Below are 20,419 nucleotides of genomic sequence, written 5' to 3' on the forward strand. Positions count from 1 at the left end.
TAAACCTAAAAACATTTAACCTCAAGTATCCCAAAACTATTAACCCATTGAAAAACGGGGTGCATTCTTGTTCATAGGCCCTTTCCTTTTATATTTGAACTTCATGGATCGTCTTTTGAATCGTTTTCTTTTATTGCTTACACAAACAAAATTAATAGCAGTTGTGAGAGATGTTAGATTTAAATGAAAAAGTAAAAAATCTTTGACATTGTTATGAAGACGATGGGGGAAATATTCTTTGAAGGTTACATCACCTCACAAAATATTAATTATGACCATTTAGAACTTCAATGCATAAGCAAATACTTAGAGCCTTGATATATAGGCAGACTTAGAGTCTTAGACAATTACTACAATTTATTAGTGCACTCTTGATCAATATTGCTAAACATGCTAGTGAAGTGCTCAACAAAGAGATTGAAATCTTAAAGAACATAATCACTTTTTTCAAAGAGCATGAAAAACCTTAAAAGAGGCATCCTAATAAAAAGAGATCTGATAGGCCCATACAAGAAGGCAGAGTGAAATATCAACTAAGTTGTATAACAATTCAAAGTCTGACTTGGTTGAAGAAGCCATGGAATTTAGACCACATGCCATCAAACTTTACTAGCATACCAATCTTTAGCTTTAAACTAGTAAACCATTGATAAAGTCGAAAAATTTGTTAGAGTTACAAGTGAAGTGTCATATTATATTGCTTCAACATTTTATATGACTTTTGTAGAGTATCAAGATCTAACTGGAGGTGAAGAAAAGAATCTAAAGAAGCTATAAATATTTAAGAATTAAATTGTTAAGAGCTCATCATCGAGTGAAGGGGAGATGACAAAACTATTAATAAAATATTTTTAAAAATGGAGAAAAAAAAAAGAGTTGTATCCAATATTTTGAATACAAAGTTCTCAAAACACTACTTTTATAAAGGTTCTAATTTCCAAAAACTTATATTTGGGTTTATACTAATCCCAAATGCCCATCCATGCATATAATAAGTCTGGAATTCAAACCCTGTTAATAGAAGTTTAGGGTTCAATTTCTATCATAGCCAATAGTGGTGAATATACTCTTTAGTAAATATAGAAAAATTGGCAAATACATGATATCTATGAATTAAACCTAAAGATTTAGGGGGAATGAATGTTGTGGGGTGTGGTATATGAGGAGAAGTTGAATGCTTAGCAATCTACCTTGAATTACATTCTCAACAATAATGATCCCATCATGTACCTCAATTTCTTTTTGAAGACACAGATAGAAAACATTTCAAATGACCACTTTGAGGATGCAATTAAGAATTATATGGCTGTAGTGGTGTACTAAGAGCTATTTGACAAGCTGATCATAGTAAAAAATGCACTTAGGGAAGGCTTTAGGCACTCAATGGTGATAGAGGCATGACAATGGCCACACTAGATTGGCATGCTATAGAGGTGCTAAGCAATATTGGTATTAATGCATTGCTTCCAAGTCTTCCATGCATAGTGATCACCATGATTGATATTCTCAAGTGCTTGCGCTTTGATCAAGATTTTGTGGAGCAGTGGGAATGGATTAGGGACATCATATAAGGTACTTAATTTCACTTGGTAGATATCTTTCTCATGTTTCTTCCTCCAAAGTTTAATTCCAAGTGGCTTATAAACTTTTATAATTATATATGTGATTCTTCAAAGTTTAGATTAGGAGAACCAATCTAGATTGTATGCAATAAGGAAAGCAAGGACTCATGAAGTTATCCCCGCTCCTTGAGATATGAATGACAAAATAGAATTCCCTACATTCTACCAAACCAAAAAATATATGGAATAACATGTAACCCCAAAACCTTTAATAGATTAAATAAAAAAGTGCACTCTTATTCATGGGTTGTTTCCCTCTATATTGAATCAATTTATCAAATTATTCTTTTTAGTTGCTTATAATTCATCATACTTTTTTATAAGTTCACATCTTATGAATGGAAGTTGAAAGTTGCAACTTTCTTAAGAGCCTCACACTTTACTCCTCAAGTCTAACTTAGCTAGACCAAACTAGACTACCAAATGTCATGGTGTGATTCCCTTAGCTAATTGATAGAATTGAACCTAAGACCTCTTTAATACCAAATATAAACTCTTGAGTTTAGTTATTCTCTTTAGTTATTTACATATTAATTTAAATATTCTTCAATAATCATATAACCATTGTCCTCTATATTATCCTTCTTGATTTATTTACCTATTGCATTTGTCTTTTTGCTAAAAGCCTTGTGAATAGCAGCCTTTATTGATAGAATGACAAACCCACCACCTTTGTGTAGCCAAATCTTTGCTTTGTATGTAAAGTAAAAACTTCTCTTGAGGTTTGCTCTCTAGGGAAACCCTTAACCTGTTCCATAAAGCAAGTGCAAGAAGGATTGAAGCATGTAAGAGAAGTATTAATGCAATAAAAACAAAGAGAAGAAGTTTTGCATACCAAGCATGGCACCTCTCGAATCTTTGAATATACCAATTTATATCCCCCACCAAACTACATATAATAGGTAGTTTTGCCCCATCCTTGCTCACCCAAACGCTTGCTTTTGAATTTGTACTTTAATAGCTACTTTATCTGATAAGCAAAGTGTATCTTACAACTAGAATTTGGCTTTCAATGTATATAGAATGAAATGCTTTATTATTGTGCTTACCAAAGCAAGTTTAGAATTGCTTTCAAGCCTTTTTGGCATTGCCACTAATCCCACCTCACTCTACATGATTGAGTCCTTGTAACTTACCTGTGGTTAATACTGCAGGAAGGAGAAGAGAAATGGTTACTATAATCTGATTTCATAAACTTAGTGAACTCATCATAACACCATCATCAATATAAGGAGTAGTTCCTATAACATCATGTCCCAAATTCCCAAACCCTTGTCCCAACTACCAACTCTTTGCCTCAGCCTTTTCATAGGTGGGAATGTGAGCATTTGTGAGAGCTCATATGATACGAGCCCATCAAAGTTAAATTGGAGTTGGCAAATTGAATGGCTATGATGGAGTTTTATGCCTTATGCATTGATGGGGCCATTGGAATGGCATCTAGATAAAGAATATCCTTAGTAGATTCCACCCCACATGGAAAAAGTAAAGACCTATGGGCAAGCACATGGCTTTTTGACACACGTTAAAACAACTGCATCTACAAATTGCACGCCATAACAGTACAATGGAATGTGCTTTAGAATGAACCTGATGTCAGGACTAAGAAGAAAAGTGAGTTGGAACAACGTTGGAGTGAAACTTGAATGCTTAAACAATGGAGCCGTTGGATTGTGAGGTGATTAACTAAGAAGTCTGACTAAAGTTGACTAAACATTCAAGCCTTCTAACGCCAAAATGCCCCCAAAACAAACATTCAGTTTCATTCCACCCGTCATATCAGGACTTAGCAAGATCTTTGTTCACATTACTATGGAACCCCCTGTTTTCCTCCACATCGTACCCAACCAGTCAATCATCCCCGAGACCGTTCTTCTTCTTTGCTCGCAGCTCTCCCTGGGCTTGCAGAAAGCCCCACACCCGGCACAAGCAGTCACCCCATAGGCATGATCCAACACAAGCTCTCCTCTAGCTGATAGAGTCCATTGCCCACGAGAAGCGTGATCCTTCCTCCACCACACACGAGGCCCCGAAAGTCATCGAATGAATGATCCATATCGATCTCCCTCTCAGTCCCAAAGCAGGACTCGTATCTCTTTGGAAGTGGAACCTCCTTCCAAGCACTGGCCTCCACCTCCAGGCTCATCAACCGGGCATCATTGTTGCCAAGTTTCTCCATGAAATATGTCACCCCGTGTGGTATTGGTTTGTCTTTGATTCGTTCATAGTCTCCGGCTGATAACGACGATCTTGAGGAGCTCGTTGGTTCTTTCGTCCACCAGCATGGAGATGATCGAAGTCCTGCAAGCTTTGCTTGGCGACCTGGGAATGCTCCGGTTCCATCCGCTCACTGGATGAGATCGAGCTTGCTGTTGGTTCCCATGCGCACCAGCCACTGCGAATAATCCACCACATACCTCCGCGTGAGGAAATTCGCGGGCAGTTTGAATTGAACCTGTGCCAGGAGCCCAGCCGGGGAAAGCACGTCTGCCCTCCCCCACCATCAAAAACCAGCGCTCGCGCTTCATCGCCCATGCACCGGAAGAGATCCAGAGAGCGCCAGCCATGCCAAGATCAAAGAACCTAGATTAAAAATCTTTCATATAAAGGCTTGGCAAATTAGTTAATTTTGTTTCATTTGTTGCCTAGCAAGTATTTAAAATAGAAAATACGCTGAACAGTAATAGCCAACAAATATTACACAGATCAAAGCAGTGGTGTGCTTCCATACACCCTGTCATTAAATAGCTTCATGACAGACTCTGCGGAGTCCACAGAAAGATCAGTTGTCTCCATTATAGACTCCCGGCTCGACCTTGAAATGGCTTCCAAAGATCCCACTCCCTGCACAAGCTGAGATGCAGTAGCTAGAAAGAAACCTTATGGTCCAAGCACTCACTGAATGGGCGTCATGGAGCTCCAACTTTGGAATAGAGGAGACACATGCCATCCGCGCATCCTCGGACTGAACAAACTGCTTTCTCTGCAGAAAAGTGTGGGAAAAAGAAACACAAAAATAAATCCTATCAAAGCACCTCGAGATCAACCATTCCAGTGATGCCTTGGCGCTTGCATTCTGCTCAAACGATGTTAGAGCAAGAAGCAAAGGATGGGATTGACACCACCTGCGTGAACAAAAGCAATCCGGATCATTTTCTCCAGCGCCATATGCTTGCTCGGTACCGGAATAAAAGCTGGTTTGTCACCATCGAAACCAAGGCTGGAAAAGAGCAAAAGTTAAAAAACACAGTTGTAAATAGTAGCAGGCCACCTGAAGTAGAACTCCGAAAACACGCTGTAGTCAGACTCGGACGAGAGTGTGACGATGACATAGGAATTCTGGAAAGTCCCTCTCATCTTTAGAATCCTGCGTAGATACATAAAAGTCAAATCCTAGACGAGGCAAAGCTCGGACAGATCACCTTTCGGCCTCGCATGCAAGCTCCTTGTGAACATCGTCCACCACGACAAAAGCGATGGACACTCCTGCGTTGCTGAGAATAAAGTCCTAGAGCCATCCAGCCAAAGTATGAAATAAGCTAGACTACAAGACAAAGAAGACTAAAAGAACACGCAAGGAAATAGAGATGGAACCGGAGCTATGGCAGAGAATCTGAGACGATAGGAGGCCGCCTGGAGCAGCGCGCTAAGCGTGGACACGGCGTCTTGCGGGTGTGACTGGCGCCAGAGCTCGCTGCAAATGCAAACTCCCGCCATGGAAAGATTTGAAGGCGAGACGAGCTCGCTCGATCGAAGCAAGGAATCACTCAGCGATCCCCACGATGGCCTGCGAGGCCCTGCAAATCGCGATCATCCATTAAACCCTAGAAACCCCACATTACATTACACAAGAAAATCACCGTCAAACCAAAAGGGCAAAGGCTCGTATTTTGAGAGACTTAAAATGTGGTTGGAAGTTTGCTCGTCATGCAATAAACTGCTGGAGGAGGAAGTTTTCGGTCCTTTTCACTATGATGCGAGAAAGAAGAAGAGCCTTTTGGCAGTGGTGGCAGCCAAATCCTGCCTATGTTTCCTATGCCTTGTTTGCTGGCTCTCGCTTTTGTCATTGGACCTCTTTTCCATTTTCTATAAATTCCTTGTAGGCCCTCTGGTGTTCTTGTGACGCTTCAACTGCGGCTACGACTCTTCAACGAGCGGAAGGAGTTGAATGGAATAAACTGGCAGGAGAGAAAGGAGAGGAGAGGAGTGACGATTCTTCAATATTTTTCCAGTTGAGCACCGACGAACAGGAATGGTTGGTTGCTGATAGAAATAGAGAAAGGATGTGTTCGCTTTGCTACCAAAGGCTATATGGCAACACCCAGACAAACACACACTAGAACAAGTCAGGCCATGCATAGAAAACGTTTGAGCCGGGAGAGCCTCCAAGCCCGAAAGTGGTCCCGGAGAAGAGGGTGCACGAATGTATGGCTATGGAGGACGCTTCGTAGATAGATGGGGTGGAATGGAACCTTTCACGCGATGGGTCGATAGAACCTTTGCCCGTATGGCCTGGATGGATCGCTCTACATGCTTGCCAACGAAAAAGCTCTTTTTTACTTTGGCTGTAGAAAAAGGTGGGCGAGTGATCAGTGAGGAATGAATCTGGAGGGGTAAATGGTCGATCCCAGGAAGATTTTTGGGTGGTGGTGGTGGACAAATTAGATTCTCCAACGCATATGATGCTCGTGATGATTCAAAGTGTGTCCTCTCTAGTGAGGAGCAGTGCTTGTTTCTTACAGGTCAACACCCCACCTCTGCAGTAAAAATCACGCGACCTTTAGCCTTTGGGGAAAAAAAGAGGAAAAAGCAAAAAGAAAACGATTTCCTTTTTTAAGAACAACAATCTCAATCTCAGCAGTGCATGATCTTCTTCTACACCAGCACGAACACGAAAGAATTATATTGACATCATAAGAGAAATTTTTGTTTCTACCTGTTTAGATAAATCATTACTCCATCCATCCATCGATCGATCAATCGATCTCGAAAAAATATCTAACACCCCAGGCCCTTGGGTGTTTTGGATGGAGATGGATGCGCGTGGAGCAGCGTTTGGTGGCGCTCCTCTCACTCAGTCTTTTGTGGCAGGCAGGGGCTATTTATGAAGAAGCAGTCCTTATGAGCTGTGAAAGCTCTGGCTTCTCTCGTCCCCTTCTAGCAAAACAAACACACACACACACACACTCTTGACATAGAACAAACACTCCCCTTTCTTTTTTGTCCATGCCCTTGTAAATGCTGCCCCTTCTCGCCTTCGTACACGTTTTCCTTCCAAAGTTGATCACTCATTCATTCTCCTTTGGATCCATTCATTCTAAATTCCGCCTCTCTATACCTTGTAGAGTTTCCCGAGTTTCTTATTTCTACGCTTATAATTCGCGGTTTATCCTTTTCTTTTGCCTAATTTTCCATATTTTTGGGATTAAATATTTGTTGCTGTTTCACTTGAGTGACTTTCCTAATCAGGAACTGAGCACATATAAAAGCCGCAGTAGTTTCTCTCCATATATAAGTGCGGCAGTTTGTAGTACTCTCGAGTACTCGCTTAATGGTTTTGCTCTGCTAGATCTGACTACTCTCCCTTCACTCTCTCCGTTTTCTCGATCCTCTCGAGGGAAAAGGTTGCATTGATTCCACCATTCTCGTGCGCTAGAAATTCTCCGCACCCCTCTCTTCTCCCGGTAGTACACAGCGCATCAAATCCCTCTCTTTCCAGATCTTGAACGACATATGATTGCCCAAAGTTTGATCTTGTCCTGGATGACTTACCTTTCCTGGCTGGCTCTCACTCCACCAAGTCACTAGATGATCACCATCATTGATCCTGGCTCCTTGCAAACCGCGAAGAACACACTTTAGTGGAAAGAAAGAGAAAGAATCTATGTACGATCGGCCCATGGATCCGCTCCAGCTGCTGCCACTTCTCCTCGTCGTCATCGCTGCGGCTGCGGCCGCCTTGTCCTGGGGAGCAAAAAAAGCGGCGGAGTTTTTGTGGCGGCCAGTCCATCTGAGACGGCTGCTGCGGATGCAGGGGCTGGAGGGTCCTCGTCCCAAATTCCTTGTAGGAAACATGGACGAGATCACGAGGATGAAGGAGACAGCCTTCCACCAGCCCATGGAAATTGGGGACCATAATCTCCTCCAGAGAATCTGCCCATACTACTTGGAGTGGTCCAAGCTCTACGGTAAGTTTGCACCTCGGTCATGATTCATGATACTCCTCCAATTCTTCTTTCTTCTCTCTTTTTGTTTTGTGCTTGTAGTGATTTTTCTATTCCTGCAGGACGAACATTTGTGTTTTGGTGGGGGACGGAGCCCAGAATCACGGTGACAAGGCCCGACATGATCAAGGAGATACTGTACTCAAAAGCAGCACACTTTGGAAAATCAGCGCTGCAGCGAAAAGGTGGAGCCGTGCTGCTGGGCAATGGCCTGATCATGGCGAACGGCAGCGACTGGGCTCATCGCCGCGCCATCGTCTGCCGCGCTTTCAAGATGGACAAGATCAAGGTATCATCGAGATTGCTAAGTTCGTAGTTCTTCTCTCGCGCGTTTTTTCCTTTCGAAACTTCTTTCCAAAGTTACCAAGGTAGAAGAACGATTGAAAGATTTGGATCGCAGGAAATGGTACCCTCTATGCTGGAGAGCACCAAGAATCTCATCCGGAGATGGGATGCTCACTTGGAGCTCAACGGGGGAGCTCCCTGCGAGGTGGATGCTTATCGCGACCTGGCTGTTGTCACAGCCGATATCATCGCTACCACGGCGTTTGGGAGCAGCTATTCGGATGGGATCAAGCTCTTCCACACATTGACATCCATCCAGAAGCTGTTTGTTCAATCCAATAAGTATCTGTGGCTCCCAGGAAGCAGGTACTATACAATACTTTTACATACTCTTTCTTTTTCTTTTTCCTCTTTCTTTCCTTCCTTTTCCTACGTGCGTTTTACGTAGATTCAATGCTTTTCTTACCAGGCTTCTCCCGACGAGAACGAACAGAAAGATCCGCAAGCTCCAGAGGGAGATGCAAGCTTTGCTCCAGGATCTCATCAAGGCTCGCCTCTCGAGCCCGTCACTGGGCACCGATCTACTGGCTTTGATGCTCTCTGCAGTCGAGGAGGATCCCGGCAATAAGGTGCAATCATCCAAGTTCAAGTTCACAATCCAGCAGCTGATCGAGGAGTGCCAGACTTTTTTCTTCGTCGGGCACGAGACGACGCTGATGCTTGTGACTTGGGCAATGATGCTGCTGTGCTTGCACCCGGAGTGGCAAGACCTCGCCCGCAAGGAGGCGAGACAAGTTCTCCAAGAGTCAAATAGAGTAGTGAACGCGGATACGCTCGCAAAACTGAAAACGGTACGTATACCTAGTCTAAAGAACTCTCCATATCATATCCCCACCAAAATGTTCACATGATTGTTGATAATTGCCATGACCAGGTGGGGATGATCATCAATGAAACGCTGCGACTGTATCCTCCAGCCCCGAATCTAGTCCGAGCAGCACTCCAAGACACTTGCGTGGGCGATCTCTACGTCCCCAAAGGCACCACCTTTTGGATCCCCATTCTGGCCCTTCACCAGGACAAGCACCTCTGGGGCGAAGATGCTCACGAGTTCCGGCCACAGCGGTTCAGCCAGGGCGTATCCAGGGCTTGCAAAACATACGATTTCCTCCCCTTCTCTTCAGGACCCAGGATATGTGTGGGCCAGTCCTTCGCAATTATGGAGGCCAAGCTTATTTTAGCCATGATTCTCCAGCATTATCACTTGGGTCTCTCGCCCCGCTACAAACACTCGCCGGTTTCTTCCGTCACCCTCAAGCCAGGGTTGGGAATGCAGCTCATGATCAAGCGCTGTGACTAACTTGTTTAGATTTTTCTTTCTGCTTTGAAAATCTGTAGACTATGATGAAGACTATGACTACACTGTATGGTCCACGGACGAGAACATAAGAAGCCAAGGAGAACAAAATCTTTGGTCACAAATGATCAACAACAACCTTTTATTCGTAAGGAAAAAAATAATAAAAGGATAAAATCAAAGAACTTACAAACTATGAGTATATGTTATAGGTGTATGACAAAAAAGGCAGCAAGTACTTTTCTTCATGAAATTTCTTAAGTTACTTTATTATTAAAAATGATATTCATTCTAACGTAGTCTTAGACCATATCAACATAAGATGCCCTTTAGAAAATATATATATAAATTATAAATAGAAGATTAATCTTAATGAATAACAATCATTAGATAGTAGAATAAAGCAAATATCAAGGTACATTAGCTATGTTTTTATTGGAGGTCAAACATCTCCAACATTTCGATATTCCATTTCTATATTCTATACACTTATATTGGTGGAGGTGAAAAGCAACTTTGATTGTCCCTGCAAGTGTTTAGATTTGGGATTCTACTTTAGATCTAGCTTTTGCATTGTTTAGATTTCCTTTTTCTTATAGCTTTTTCAATTTCTTTTTTTTTTGCTTTTATCCTTTTCATTGAGTAGCAACTTCCTCCTCCTTTGACTCTGGAGCAACAATTGGTGCAATTGCTTAATACTATGCAATTGCAATTGAATAATTAAACTTAGTTGATGGTGGTATTCATGTCGCATGGTACAACTCTTTCTGCTCTTGTTGTCAATCCTTGAGTCCAGTTAAAGTTCTTTCGTGGAAATCTTGGGATGATGTGTACCATTAGTTCAATTACTTCACGGTAATTACTATATATCATTCTTGGGATGATGTTTGGCGTTTGCCACATGTCTCTAAGGGATGGCATTGCAACAGTACAGTGGTTTGGGTGCAGCCAGTCATGAGGATTGAAGCATTCTCCTAAACATCTTTAAACATGCATTTGGATATGCTGACAATTGTGATAATGCCTTTCAAAAATTGTATCATCTCCATTAAAAACCATTTAAGTTCATGATACAATTTGGCATTCATATCTAAAGTCTCTTACTTTATGTAAAGCCTAATATGTTGGAATAGATCAAGTTGGGAATGTTGTAATTAGCACTTTGTTAAGATCTTATAAAACTTGTGCATACACTTGCTCTAGCCACTTTTGACAATGTTCTTCATTAATCACAATTTTATGAGATATTGCCTTTTTCACTTTTCGTTACATGTCTTTTAGCTCCACTTTCTGTGGGAAATGGTTCTATTCCAATAGAAGTTGATGCTACTGCTGCCCGAATTCAAGGACAAAAGTGATTTTTCGGATTGGCAACCTCTATTTCCTTGGTAAAGATTTTGGCATCAACAATGTCCTATTAGTATTACTGTAGTGGAAGATTTAGACATTAAGATGTTTCTAGGAAATGAAGAGTCATACAAGTAATGAAGGGTCTTTGTGCAAATATATCAGTTCCATCTTTCCTCGAGGAGTATTATCAAAGGGTTCACTTGGTAGTAGTTCATCTAGTGTTTACTTTCCAAGTTCATTTTTATAGCAAAAGGTCTTTTATTATTCTCTCTATGTTGGTTGATATAGGTTTAAATTTATCTTCTATTGCTATATGTTACCATCTATATTTGTGTCATGTGGCAGAGCTAGTTTTCATTTTGTATGACAACAGCCATACACATACATGTGCATAGGATAATATAGACTTAATTGTATATGTAAGCAATTTCAAACTTGAGTTGCAATCATTGCAAGTGGTGCCAAATCAAGCTTTTGACCTCATCTTTAGTATAAATTAATTGCGGCACAATCATGCCAAATGTGACTTTGAGGCATCTCCCCCTTATCTCATACTTCCTTATATTGTTTTCATTCCTCTCACTTTTATTCCTCTTAGTCATGTTACTTTTACCTTTATTTCCATCACTTTTGTCTCTCCATTACTTATTCCTTTGTTTCTTCTTCCCATCCCTCTAACAGTCTTTCTATTATAATGGTTGACCGGCTTATGAAGCAAGATTCTTATTTGTTGTTAGATCAAAATTTTACATGCAAACGTTAAAGAGATGTTAGAAAAGAGTGTTATTCGAAAGTCGTGGAGTCCTTAAGTGTGTGAACCTTATCTTGTGACATAGTTTGATGGGAGTATTCATTTTTGCATTGACTATCATTTGTTAAATGAAGTGATGATCCCAGATGTGTACCCTCTTCCTCACATTATAGATCTCTTGAATTATCTAGGGAGAAGTCATTAATTCACTAAGTTAAATCTTGTTTTTAAGTACTGGCAAGTACCAATAGCCAAAGAAGATATTTCTAAAATTGTTTTTTATAACAGGCCTTTTCCACGGTCGATTGCTAGTAATGAATATGTGATTATTGCTTCTAACTACTTGACTCATTGGGTGGAAGTTAGTGCTCTTATTAGTGCATTTGCCACTACTATTAATTACTTCCTTCTCAATCAAATAGTGTTCTAACATTGTTATCTAGAGTAAATTTTTTCAAATAATAATCCTGCATTTATGGCTGAGGCATTTCAGGTTTTAATATCTTGGTTGGGGATACACCACCCTTTTTGAGTGCTTATTATCCATAGTCTAATGGTTTAGTAGAGCAGCTCATTCAAACATTCAAAGGGATAATCATGAAATATGTGAACTTTTAGTATTCGGATTAGAATGGTTATTTACTGTCTCTTCAATATGTGTATATCACAAAGAGTGTAGGGTTTTACTAGTGTTTCACCAAATAAACTCTTATATGGTTATGATCTGATACTACCAGTGGAGTTGAGGTTTACCTTCATGATTACCACGAGCTACTGATGCTAGATCTTAGGATCAGTATTTGGTGAATGTTCTTCCATTTATCTGAGTAAAGTCTACTAAACATCTGGGCCATATACAAGTGGGAAAAAATAGTGCTACAATTTCCATCATTGCCACCTACAAAGTATAAAGTGGATGACTTGGTGTTAGTCTATTTTCCTAATCTTATGGTATGTGGTTTGGCTAAGAAGCTTCTTGTTTAATGGAAGGGACCATATCAGGTGTTGTGGCAAATTGAACTACAAGTTTTTGAGATTTGTGTAGGTAAGTTCAATGTGAACTTACCTGCATATAGGCTTAGGTTTGGTAGGCCTAAATCACTAGGCCTGAGGTTTAGCATAGAACAATTTTTACATTTCATTTCAATTTCTGTACATGTGAAAGTTGGATGCAAAGATTAGATAAATTTTAGAAATTATAACTTTGAAAATCCAATTTTTAAATCTTATGGTATATCATTTTTTTAAATATCTTTTGGACATTCAGCTGAGGTGGTAGCATTATTTAAAATCTGGGGTGCAATATCCTGTTAGATGCCATGTGGCCAGAGGGTTTAGAGTTTAGCTTGCCACTCTGATTGTGTGATTTGTGGCTTGCTTACATTCTCCTATCTTCTATTGGGCAATCACAAAAGTAACTCTACAAGCAAGTAGGCTTATGATGAACAACAAGATTCTTGTATAGACCAAAGCCAAATTGATGGAGGGCTATAAGATAGGTTTGAAAAGAAGTTAATTGCATCACTATTTATCTATAGGCTAGATTTGTATGTATCCCATAAAAAGTGTGCAAAAGGTTGAATCACTCCTTTGTTAAATTCTTCTATAACATGAGAACTTCAAAATTTCTTATGGATGGAAAACTAAGGGATGTAGCCATACTAAGAGCTGTATTGACTCACATTTATCCCGAGTGAGTTCAACATTGGAGACTTGAACTAATTCTTTGCATCCTATTCAATGTTGAGACAGTAAAAGAGTTATCTTTTACATTTCTTTATATGAAATAATTGTCATTGATTTTTGAAAAGCACTACAAGCTAGAGCCTCAGGGGCTTTACTTACATAACATCATTGATGGTGGCTTGTTAAACAACTTATAATTCTTTTTTTTTCTATGCAAAAACTCACTATATAAGAAGCATGGTTGTTACAATGATCAAGGGCCCACTCTATATAAATGCTATTGAGAAATACAGAATGGTCAAATGTATATATGGTGCATGATTGGGTAGGGGAGTTCAATGACATGGGAGGGCAAAATTCATATTGTTCATCCATGCACAACTAGGTTAAACTACCTCTTGAGAATAAGTGTGTTTGTTCCCAATGAATTGAGCACTTCTGGATTATGGAGATATAATGCAAGGTGATATGGTATTGGATCTAAACAAAAAATTGATAACAAACTAACTCAAATTACCCAAATCATAAATTTTTATTAAAATAACTGCAGAATTTTGAGTTTTTGTTAATAATAATTGATTTTGATAAATGAAATTTTAAAAGTTTTGACCAATTCCTAGTACTATTGTAGCATGCAATAACCCTACTTCAAGACTATGCTACTTACCATAGAGTGTCACTTTCTTATTGATATAAGCAACAAGTGGCATATTCATAGCATACTTGAGGTTTTTATGTCAATTTCTTGTAGTGGCTTGAACATATCAACACTTGAAATCTAGACATGATCACAAGAAGGCATGGATATTATGCTACACACATCTACTTGAGAGTTCCAGCCAAACAAGCACAACTTAAGGTAAGGTACATTGAAATTGCATGCATCTAATCCAAGATTCTATAGTTTAATAGTACTGCTACAACAGAAGATATTATCCCACAAAATGGTGTTTGAGAACCCCACACACTTATACATATGGATAAGGTATGGGAGAATTAATACATCTCTGTGATATTGTGTTCAAAAGTAACATTCAAAGTCACCATTTCCATCAAATACTGGTATTGCACTATACACTCACACATGAGTTTCTATAAACATCCATCATTGCTTGAACTTGGTGTGTACTTGGAGTCTCCTACAGCATCCCTAAGGAAAGAAAAGACACATACATGACTCTTCTTTTTGCTTAGAGGCCTGTGTAGCTCTACAATTGAAATTAGTACTACATATATTTATTATAATAAGAATATTGACACGTTGCTACTCATACTACCTTGCTCAACCCATATATTGCTTCTCTCTCAATGCTCCAAACACTGGGCAATTCTCAATAGCACACCAAAACTTGTGTGCAACTTGCTTTACATCTCTTTAGTGCTCTTCGACTTGTATGGTTGAGGAGCACGTGAGTGCCTTTGGAAGGTAGGGGTTTGTATGTGGTGATGTGGTGGTGGTGGAGGAGAGACCTTGTAGCTTGCATATAGCTTGATAGTCATATATTGGCCATAACTAAGATATTATATATTGTAGCTCCTTTGTTGTGAATGCACGCACTATAGACTAGAACCACTCCTTCATGTTCATCAAGATGCTCACCCCAGAGCAAATCATAAGCCACTCCTCTATGAAGAATAAAAGCTTATAAGTCAAAATGAGGGAGAATTGCAATAGACTCTACAAGCACAACATGAAATTACATATTGCAAAGCTAGTCTAGATATGTTGTAAATGATGTATATCATCTATTGGTTGGTAGGGAGAGATACTGTGACAATATGATACTTGAATCCAGTGTACAACACACTTGTCACGATTTTGGACTCAGAAAAGAGAATCTAATGCTCTTTGCCACTTCCAATGTCTCATACACTTTAGCCCTGCTTGATAGTCAATAGGAGTGGGATATATATTCTTTAATGCACTCATTCTTTCACTGACTCAAGGTTCTCTGCTAGCCTAGGACATCTTCAACTTGTACACATCACATGGAATCCACAACATTCCAAGCAAGGAGTGTAGAAGTGCAGGTCCCTCTCAAAAATGCACCATTATACATGCAATATCTATTACACATGCATTGCATATTGCATGCAACAATGTGCATTTGCTCTCAACTTGCAATTTCAACAAAAAGACGTGAAATATAAGGATGCCAACTACATATATTTGGTGCAAGGACATGCATTTAAGTGTAGCAAAGAAGTTTGACAACTACAATACCTTGTTATATTCATCTTTGGGGAAGTCATCCTTGCATAGAACAATGACATGTGAGGTTTTGCCTCCCTTGTGGCATGTAAAATATATACACAAAATGAAGGGAAATTGGCTCTATGCAGCTTCAAACACTTGTGTTGTCAGCCTGCCAACATCTTGCATCTTGTTCTCAACAAGCATTTAACCTCTTAAGAATCAATAATAGACAAAGTACATGTGCTCTTTGAATAGGGACAAAAACCCATATACTCAATGCCTAAGTAGACCTGCAGATACTAACATGAGAGGTGAAGAGCATTGACAATGGAAAATTTAAATGACATGCTTCGTATGAATGACTTGCTGCATATGTCGCATCAAAATAGTCACCCAAGGAGATCATGATGTAATTTTTGCAACCTCACTTAGTGCAGCCTCATGGAGCTCTTATTATGTTAGTGCTTCTTCCAATGGGTGCAAGAGGCCTGAGTGATTAGGAGCTGTTGTTTGAAGAGATGCATTGGGACCACAAGTTTCCACCACTTGATCTACCAAGTCATGGTGAGCTCTTTCACTTTTATAGCAACTGAATCAAGAATAGGCTCCCAAAAAGTTGCATCTGGAGAGCCATATTCTTCAATGACCTCTATCAAATTTGCCGCCAGACATGCGACCAACTTGCACTGAATCTCAGCACCTTTGCCAATGCCAAGGCATAGCTCAAGGTAGCTCAAGGCAATGATGCCACTCCAAGGCTGCAATAGTGATGTCTGAAGTCCTCACTTTACATATCCCTTTTCACAGCATCTAGATGCGCTCACATTGATACCAAATGTAAGTTTTTGAATTTGAACTTCCTGAGAGGTTAGTAAACTAGACTTGCTAGATATTAATTTCAACATATAATGTGATTCCTATAACCAACTAATAGAGTTGGACCCAAGACCTCTCTATATGAAATATAAACTCTTGAATTTGAACTTTTTAAAAGGTTATCCAACTTAATATTACTCAAACCCAAGGATGCTTAAACCTAAGTACTCTAAAACCCTTAACCGATTGAAAAAAAAGATGTACTCTTGTTTATAACCCTTTTCTCTATATATTTGAAGCTTTATGAACTATTTCTCGATTTATTCTTTTTAGTTGTTTACAAAAGTAAGGCACTAAAAGTGAGGTGCATCCATGTATTAAAATATTTCTCACTCACATTCCAAGCTCATAGCATGCTCATTCACAGCTATTAATTGATCTTCAACACCTCCATTGATCACTTCACATGGATTGATTGAGCAAAGTGGGGTCTCTATAGGATTGTCTTTATTAAAAAACATTGTCAATCACTTGTGGTTTATAACAATAGCAATGGCTAGTCCAACAAACCTAGCAAGGATGAAGGTGAAAAACAGAAGAAAGAATCACTCACCAACATCTACAACCTACTCTTACAGATAATCTTTAACTAGAACTCATCCTTCTCCTTTTTCCCCCTTTTTCTTCTTATTGTTTTGATTGACATGGTTTGATTCCTTCTTTTTCCTTGTAGTGAGTATGCTGGCACTACATGCAAGCCATTAGCAGCAAGCCAGTGGCAATGAGCTGCATAAGTAATATGATCTGTAACTAGAATTGAATTAATGATCTTGATTACTTGTTGATGTGGCATTTAGACAGTGAGCATTTATGATCCATGTAGATAGTGACTTGGCATATTGATGTGGCAAAACTATGATTATGTGAGAAAGTGTAATGGCAAATTCATAATTAAAAATGTTTGAAATTTAATGTGTAATGAATGGCGAGAGTCTCACTTTTATAATTCACAAGGTTAAAAATGTGATGTCAATTATAATTCTATTGTGAATTTTCAAGAATCCATACCAATTCAACTAGATTTTCAGTGATAAAGATTTTTCTTGTGATCTGATATGATTGATGCCCCTTTTAGTGTGTTCAGCTCCATTTCCCACCCACCTCATCTTCATCACTAATATTGTCTTGCTCTTTATATGCCTCATCAATATGCAGTAGCACAGGTGGAGTGTACACTTAGAACATGTAGAGTCTAGGTTGGACATCATCTATATCCAATGCAAGAGTCTTATATGAGAGTGCTAAGAAGAACTATACTAAGGTGCATAACATAGCTGTACTCAACTCAAGGCCATTTGTGGAAATGGAGTATGTCTTGGAGAAGCATTTGTATAATGTATTTATAGAGTAGATAACCATTGATTCTTTATTTTAAATTTATTTTCTTCTCTATGGCTATAAATGAGATTTAAAGTATTATAGTTTGTTTTGAATCTATGCACAATCCCAAGAAAAGCATAGCTTTTCCAATATCTGATTTATTCAATTGACACATAAGTAATCCTTTCTTTAGGTTTTTTTTCTTGTAACATTGTATTTCCCTTTAGAATTAAGCTCTCTCAAAAGATTTTTCCTACATGCCTCTTTTGACATCGATTGACTCATTACATTCTTATCACAAACATTTTATGTAACTTATAATTTCTAGCCCTTCAAGTGGAAAGGTCTTATTGTTGTCTCCATAGCCCAGTTTAGTGTCAGATACCTCACAACATAACATAATTGAGCAATATACATACTCTAAACTAATATATTGATGAAAAATTAAGACGCTTATAGTATTTTTTCATGGTTGGCTTGATAAAATCCAAGCTATCTAGAACTGATCACTAAAGATGTTAGATTGCCAAAATTCCACCCATAGCTGAGTGAATTTCTCACTATAAATTGTACTCTTAAGGCCCTTAGCAATAACTCTACTTCACACATGAGGGAGTAACTTGTGTTATATATTTGTGTGGTACAAAGTTGGGAAGTCTTCTAAGAGGATTGAGACAGTTCAAGGGAGAATTTCACAACCTTCTAATGGCAATATAATGGCTCTCATCAATAAAGAAGTGTTTTTTATCTCTTTCTTACAAAAGTATGACAATGGGGCAATTGGGGCAATTGCACTTAGCACCTTAAAGCCCTTATTCTACTAGTTTTAGAGTGGCTTATAACTGGTAATGTAAATATAGTAGCCCAAAGTTGTCCCCTCCAAACTTCATTATCACAACCTACTCAACACAACATAAAATTTGGCTCCTTAGCTTGATCAATTAGTCTTTTCAGTTAGTAAGTGAGTTGGGTAGCCTTAGAATCACTTGGCCTCTCCTATTGTAGCCACTTCTACATTTCTTGGAGGAGTTAGTTGGACCAAGCCACATGGCAGATTTGGATATTCTAGGGATATATAAATGAATTTGAGTCTGACTATTGAACATATCTTGGGTTAATGGTATATATATTATCATACAATATCCTATAAGAGCTCAACAATAAGTAAAACTCTTAAGCAAAACTCTCAACAACATTTATTTGGCAAAACAACTCCTTTATAAAACTCTCTAGCAAAACTCCACAAATACAAATGTTTTGCATTGCTCTTGGGCCATTCATCTCCAATATATGATTCCATTATAAAGCTTAAAGCCAACCTGTAAACACAGATATATGTTATATGTAGTAGTGTTTGCAATAAAACTATTCTTTGCAAAACAATATTCTGAAAGCTTTTTAACTCTAAAATCACAAGACTATAAGCACTATTGCCATGATCATAGTAACTATTTAATGTTGTATGTAGCAAATCAAATTTATTAATTTTGTCACCATGAAGATTTAATTGTTGATAGAAATTGTATGATGTTGGCAATCAATTCCACTATTTTCTTGAATATAAAATAATAAACAAGAAATAAAAATAAAAAGTAATTAATGATACCTTTAGGTTTCTCACAAGAGGAGAGATTGATAAGAGTGGTCTAATAGATGACATAATAACATCTAAGAATGTGCACATGGAGATCTCTTGCCTGCCAACTACCCATAGCATGAAAATAATTCATTTGGAGGAGCAACACTTGGAGGTACAATACTTGGAGCTTGCAAACTTTCAAGCTCCAAACTTGGAGTTTAGAGAAGTTGAAATTAATAGTGTTATTTCAGAAATTTCTCACTTAATTAGAAATAGCTTGTTTTAATGTTTTCCCCTCCTCATGAAGGTGGTGACCTCTTCTTCCTAGCTTCCAGTGATTTCAACCTTGAGGAAGTATACTGCTTCTGCTTGAAGTTGGCGACATGCAGCATGTCCACTTTGTTGCCAAGGGACTCCTGAAGGTTGAGAGACATGTCTTGATGAAGCTCCATGGGCAAAACCTCCACATGAAAGATTGGGAGCTCCAATGGTGCAAGCTGTTTTTCCAATCCATGCCAAGGATACACATCAAGAAACTTGAAAAAATTGAAATGAACTTTTGTTTTCCTCAAATGAAACCATGTTTCTAAGCTTTGGAGATCAAATTGTAAGAGCCCCAAGTTTACTTGTAGCTCACAATGCTCTCTAGCTCATATAGCATTATTGTTTGTGTAATTGTTTTTCTTATTCCTTGACTAACTAGGTAAAATATGGGAAGTTCAATTGATTTATGAACAATTCATCATAGAATTTTATTATCAAGCTCAACTGGTTCATAAATTGGCTCATGACTATATGGATGTAAAAGAAGCTACAACTCAGGCCCACATTACAGTGGTAGTGTGCAAGATTTGACATTGAAAAATTGTATAAAACCTCTATGCCATTTATATAGATTTTATTTTGTGTTTTTAACTGTTTTAATGTTAAATTTTATTGAACATAAGAAAGCAAAGCAAATTATTATAAATATTCATATTTTATTTATATGGCCAGCTAAAATTTTATAAGAATTCAATTGAAAAGATAAAAACATACTTTTTATTCATTCCGATGCTTTAATATATCTTGAAATAATATATCTTTGCTTAGACAAAGCAAGAAGAAAAAAGGTGATAAGTGGTCTTGCTTTTTCTGATAGTGTTAATGCATGCTCCAAAATTTTACTTTTT

General features: G+C 38.5%; 2 protein-coding genes across 2 annotated transcripts; one reads left to right on the forward strand and one right to left on the reverse strand.

Annotated features, from left to right (window-relative positions):
• Window positions 1-4,245: 4,245 nt before the first annotated feature.
• LOC9631471 (protein PARTING DANCERS) lies at window positions 4,246-5,517 on the reverse strand. Its single transcript, XM_024673315.1, has 8 exons — window positions 5,483-5,517; window positions 5,217-5,419; window positions 5,045-5,130; window positions 4,894-4,989; window positions 4,748-4,842; window positions 4,658-4,698; window positions 4,522-4,605; window positions 4,246-4,475 (listed from the first exon to the last, which is right to left on the reverse strand). Exons 2-8 carry the CDS (start codon window positions 5,337-5,339, stop codon window positions 4,329-4,331), a joined length of 672 nt encoding a protein of 223 aa, XP_024529083.1. The 5' UTR covers window positions 5,340-5,419; window positions 5,483-5,517; the 3' UTR covers window positions 4,246-4,328.
• Window positions 5,518-7,090: 1,573 nt separating this feature from the next.
• Window positions 7,091-9,540, forward strand: LOC9650525 (cytokinin hydroxylase). The gene is made up of 5 exons (XM_002968250.2): window positions 7,091-7,810; window positions 7,909-8,135; window positions 8,247-8,497; window positions 8,601-8,982; window positions 9,066-9,540. The coding sequence occupies exons 1-5, from the start codon at window positions 7,507-7,509 to the stop codon at window positions 9,489-9,491; spliced, it is 1,590 nt and encodes a 529-aa protein (XP_002968296.2). The 5' UTR covers window positions 7,091-7,506; the 3' UTR covers window positions 9,492-9,540.
• Window positions 9,541-20,419: the final 10,879 nt, after the last annotated feature.

This window comes from Selaginella moellendorffii, unplaced genomic scaffold (assembly GCF_000143415.4).
Source record: "Selaginella moellendorffii unplaced genomic scaffold, v1.0 SELMOscaffold_10, whole genome shotgun sequence".
NCBI lineage: Eukaryota > Viridiplantae > Streptophyta > Lycopodiopsida > Selaginellales > Selaginellaceae > Selaginella > Selaginella moellendorffii.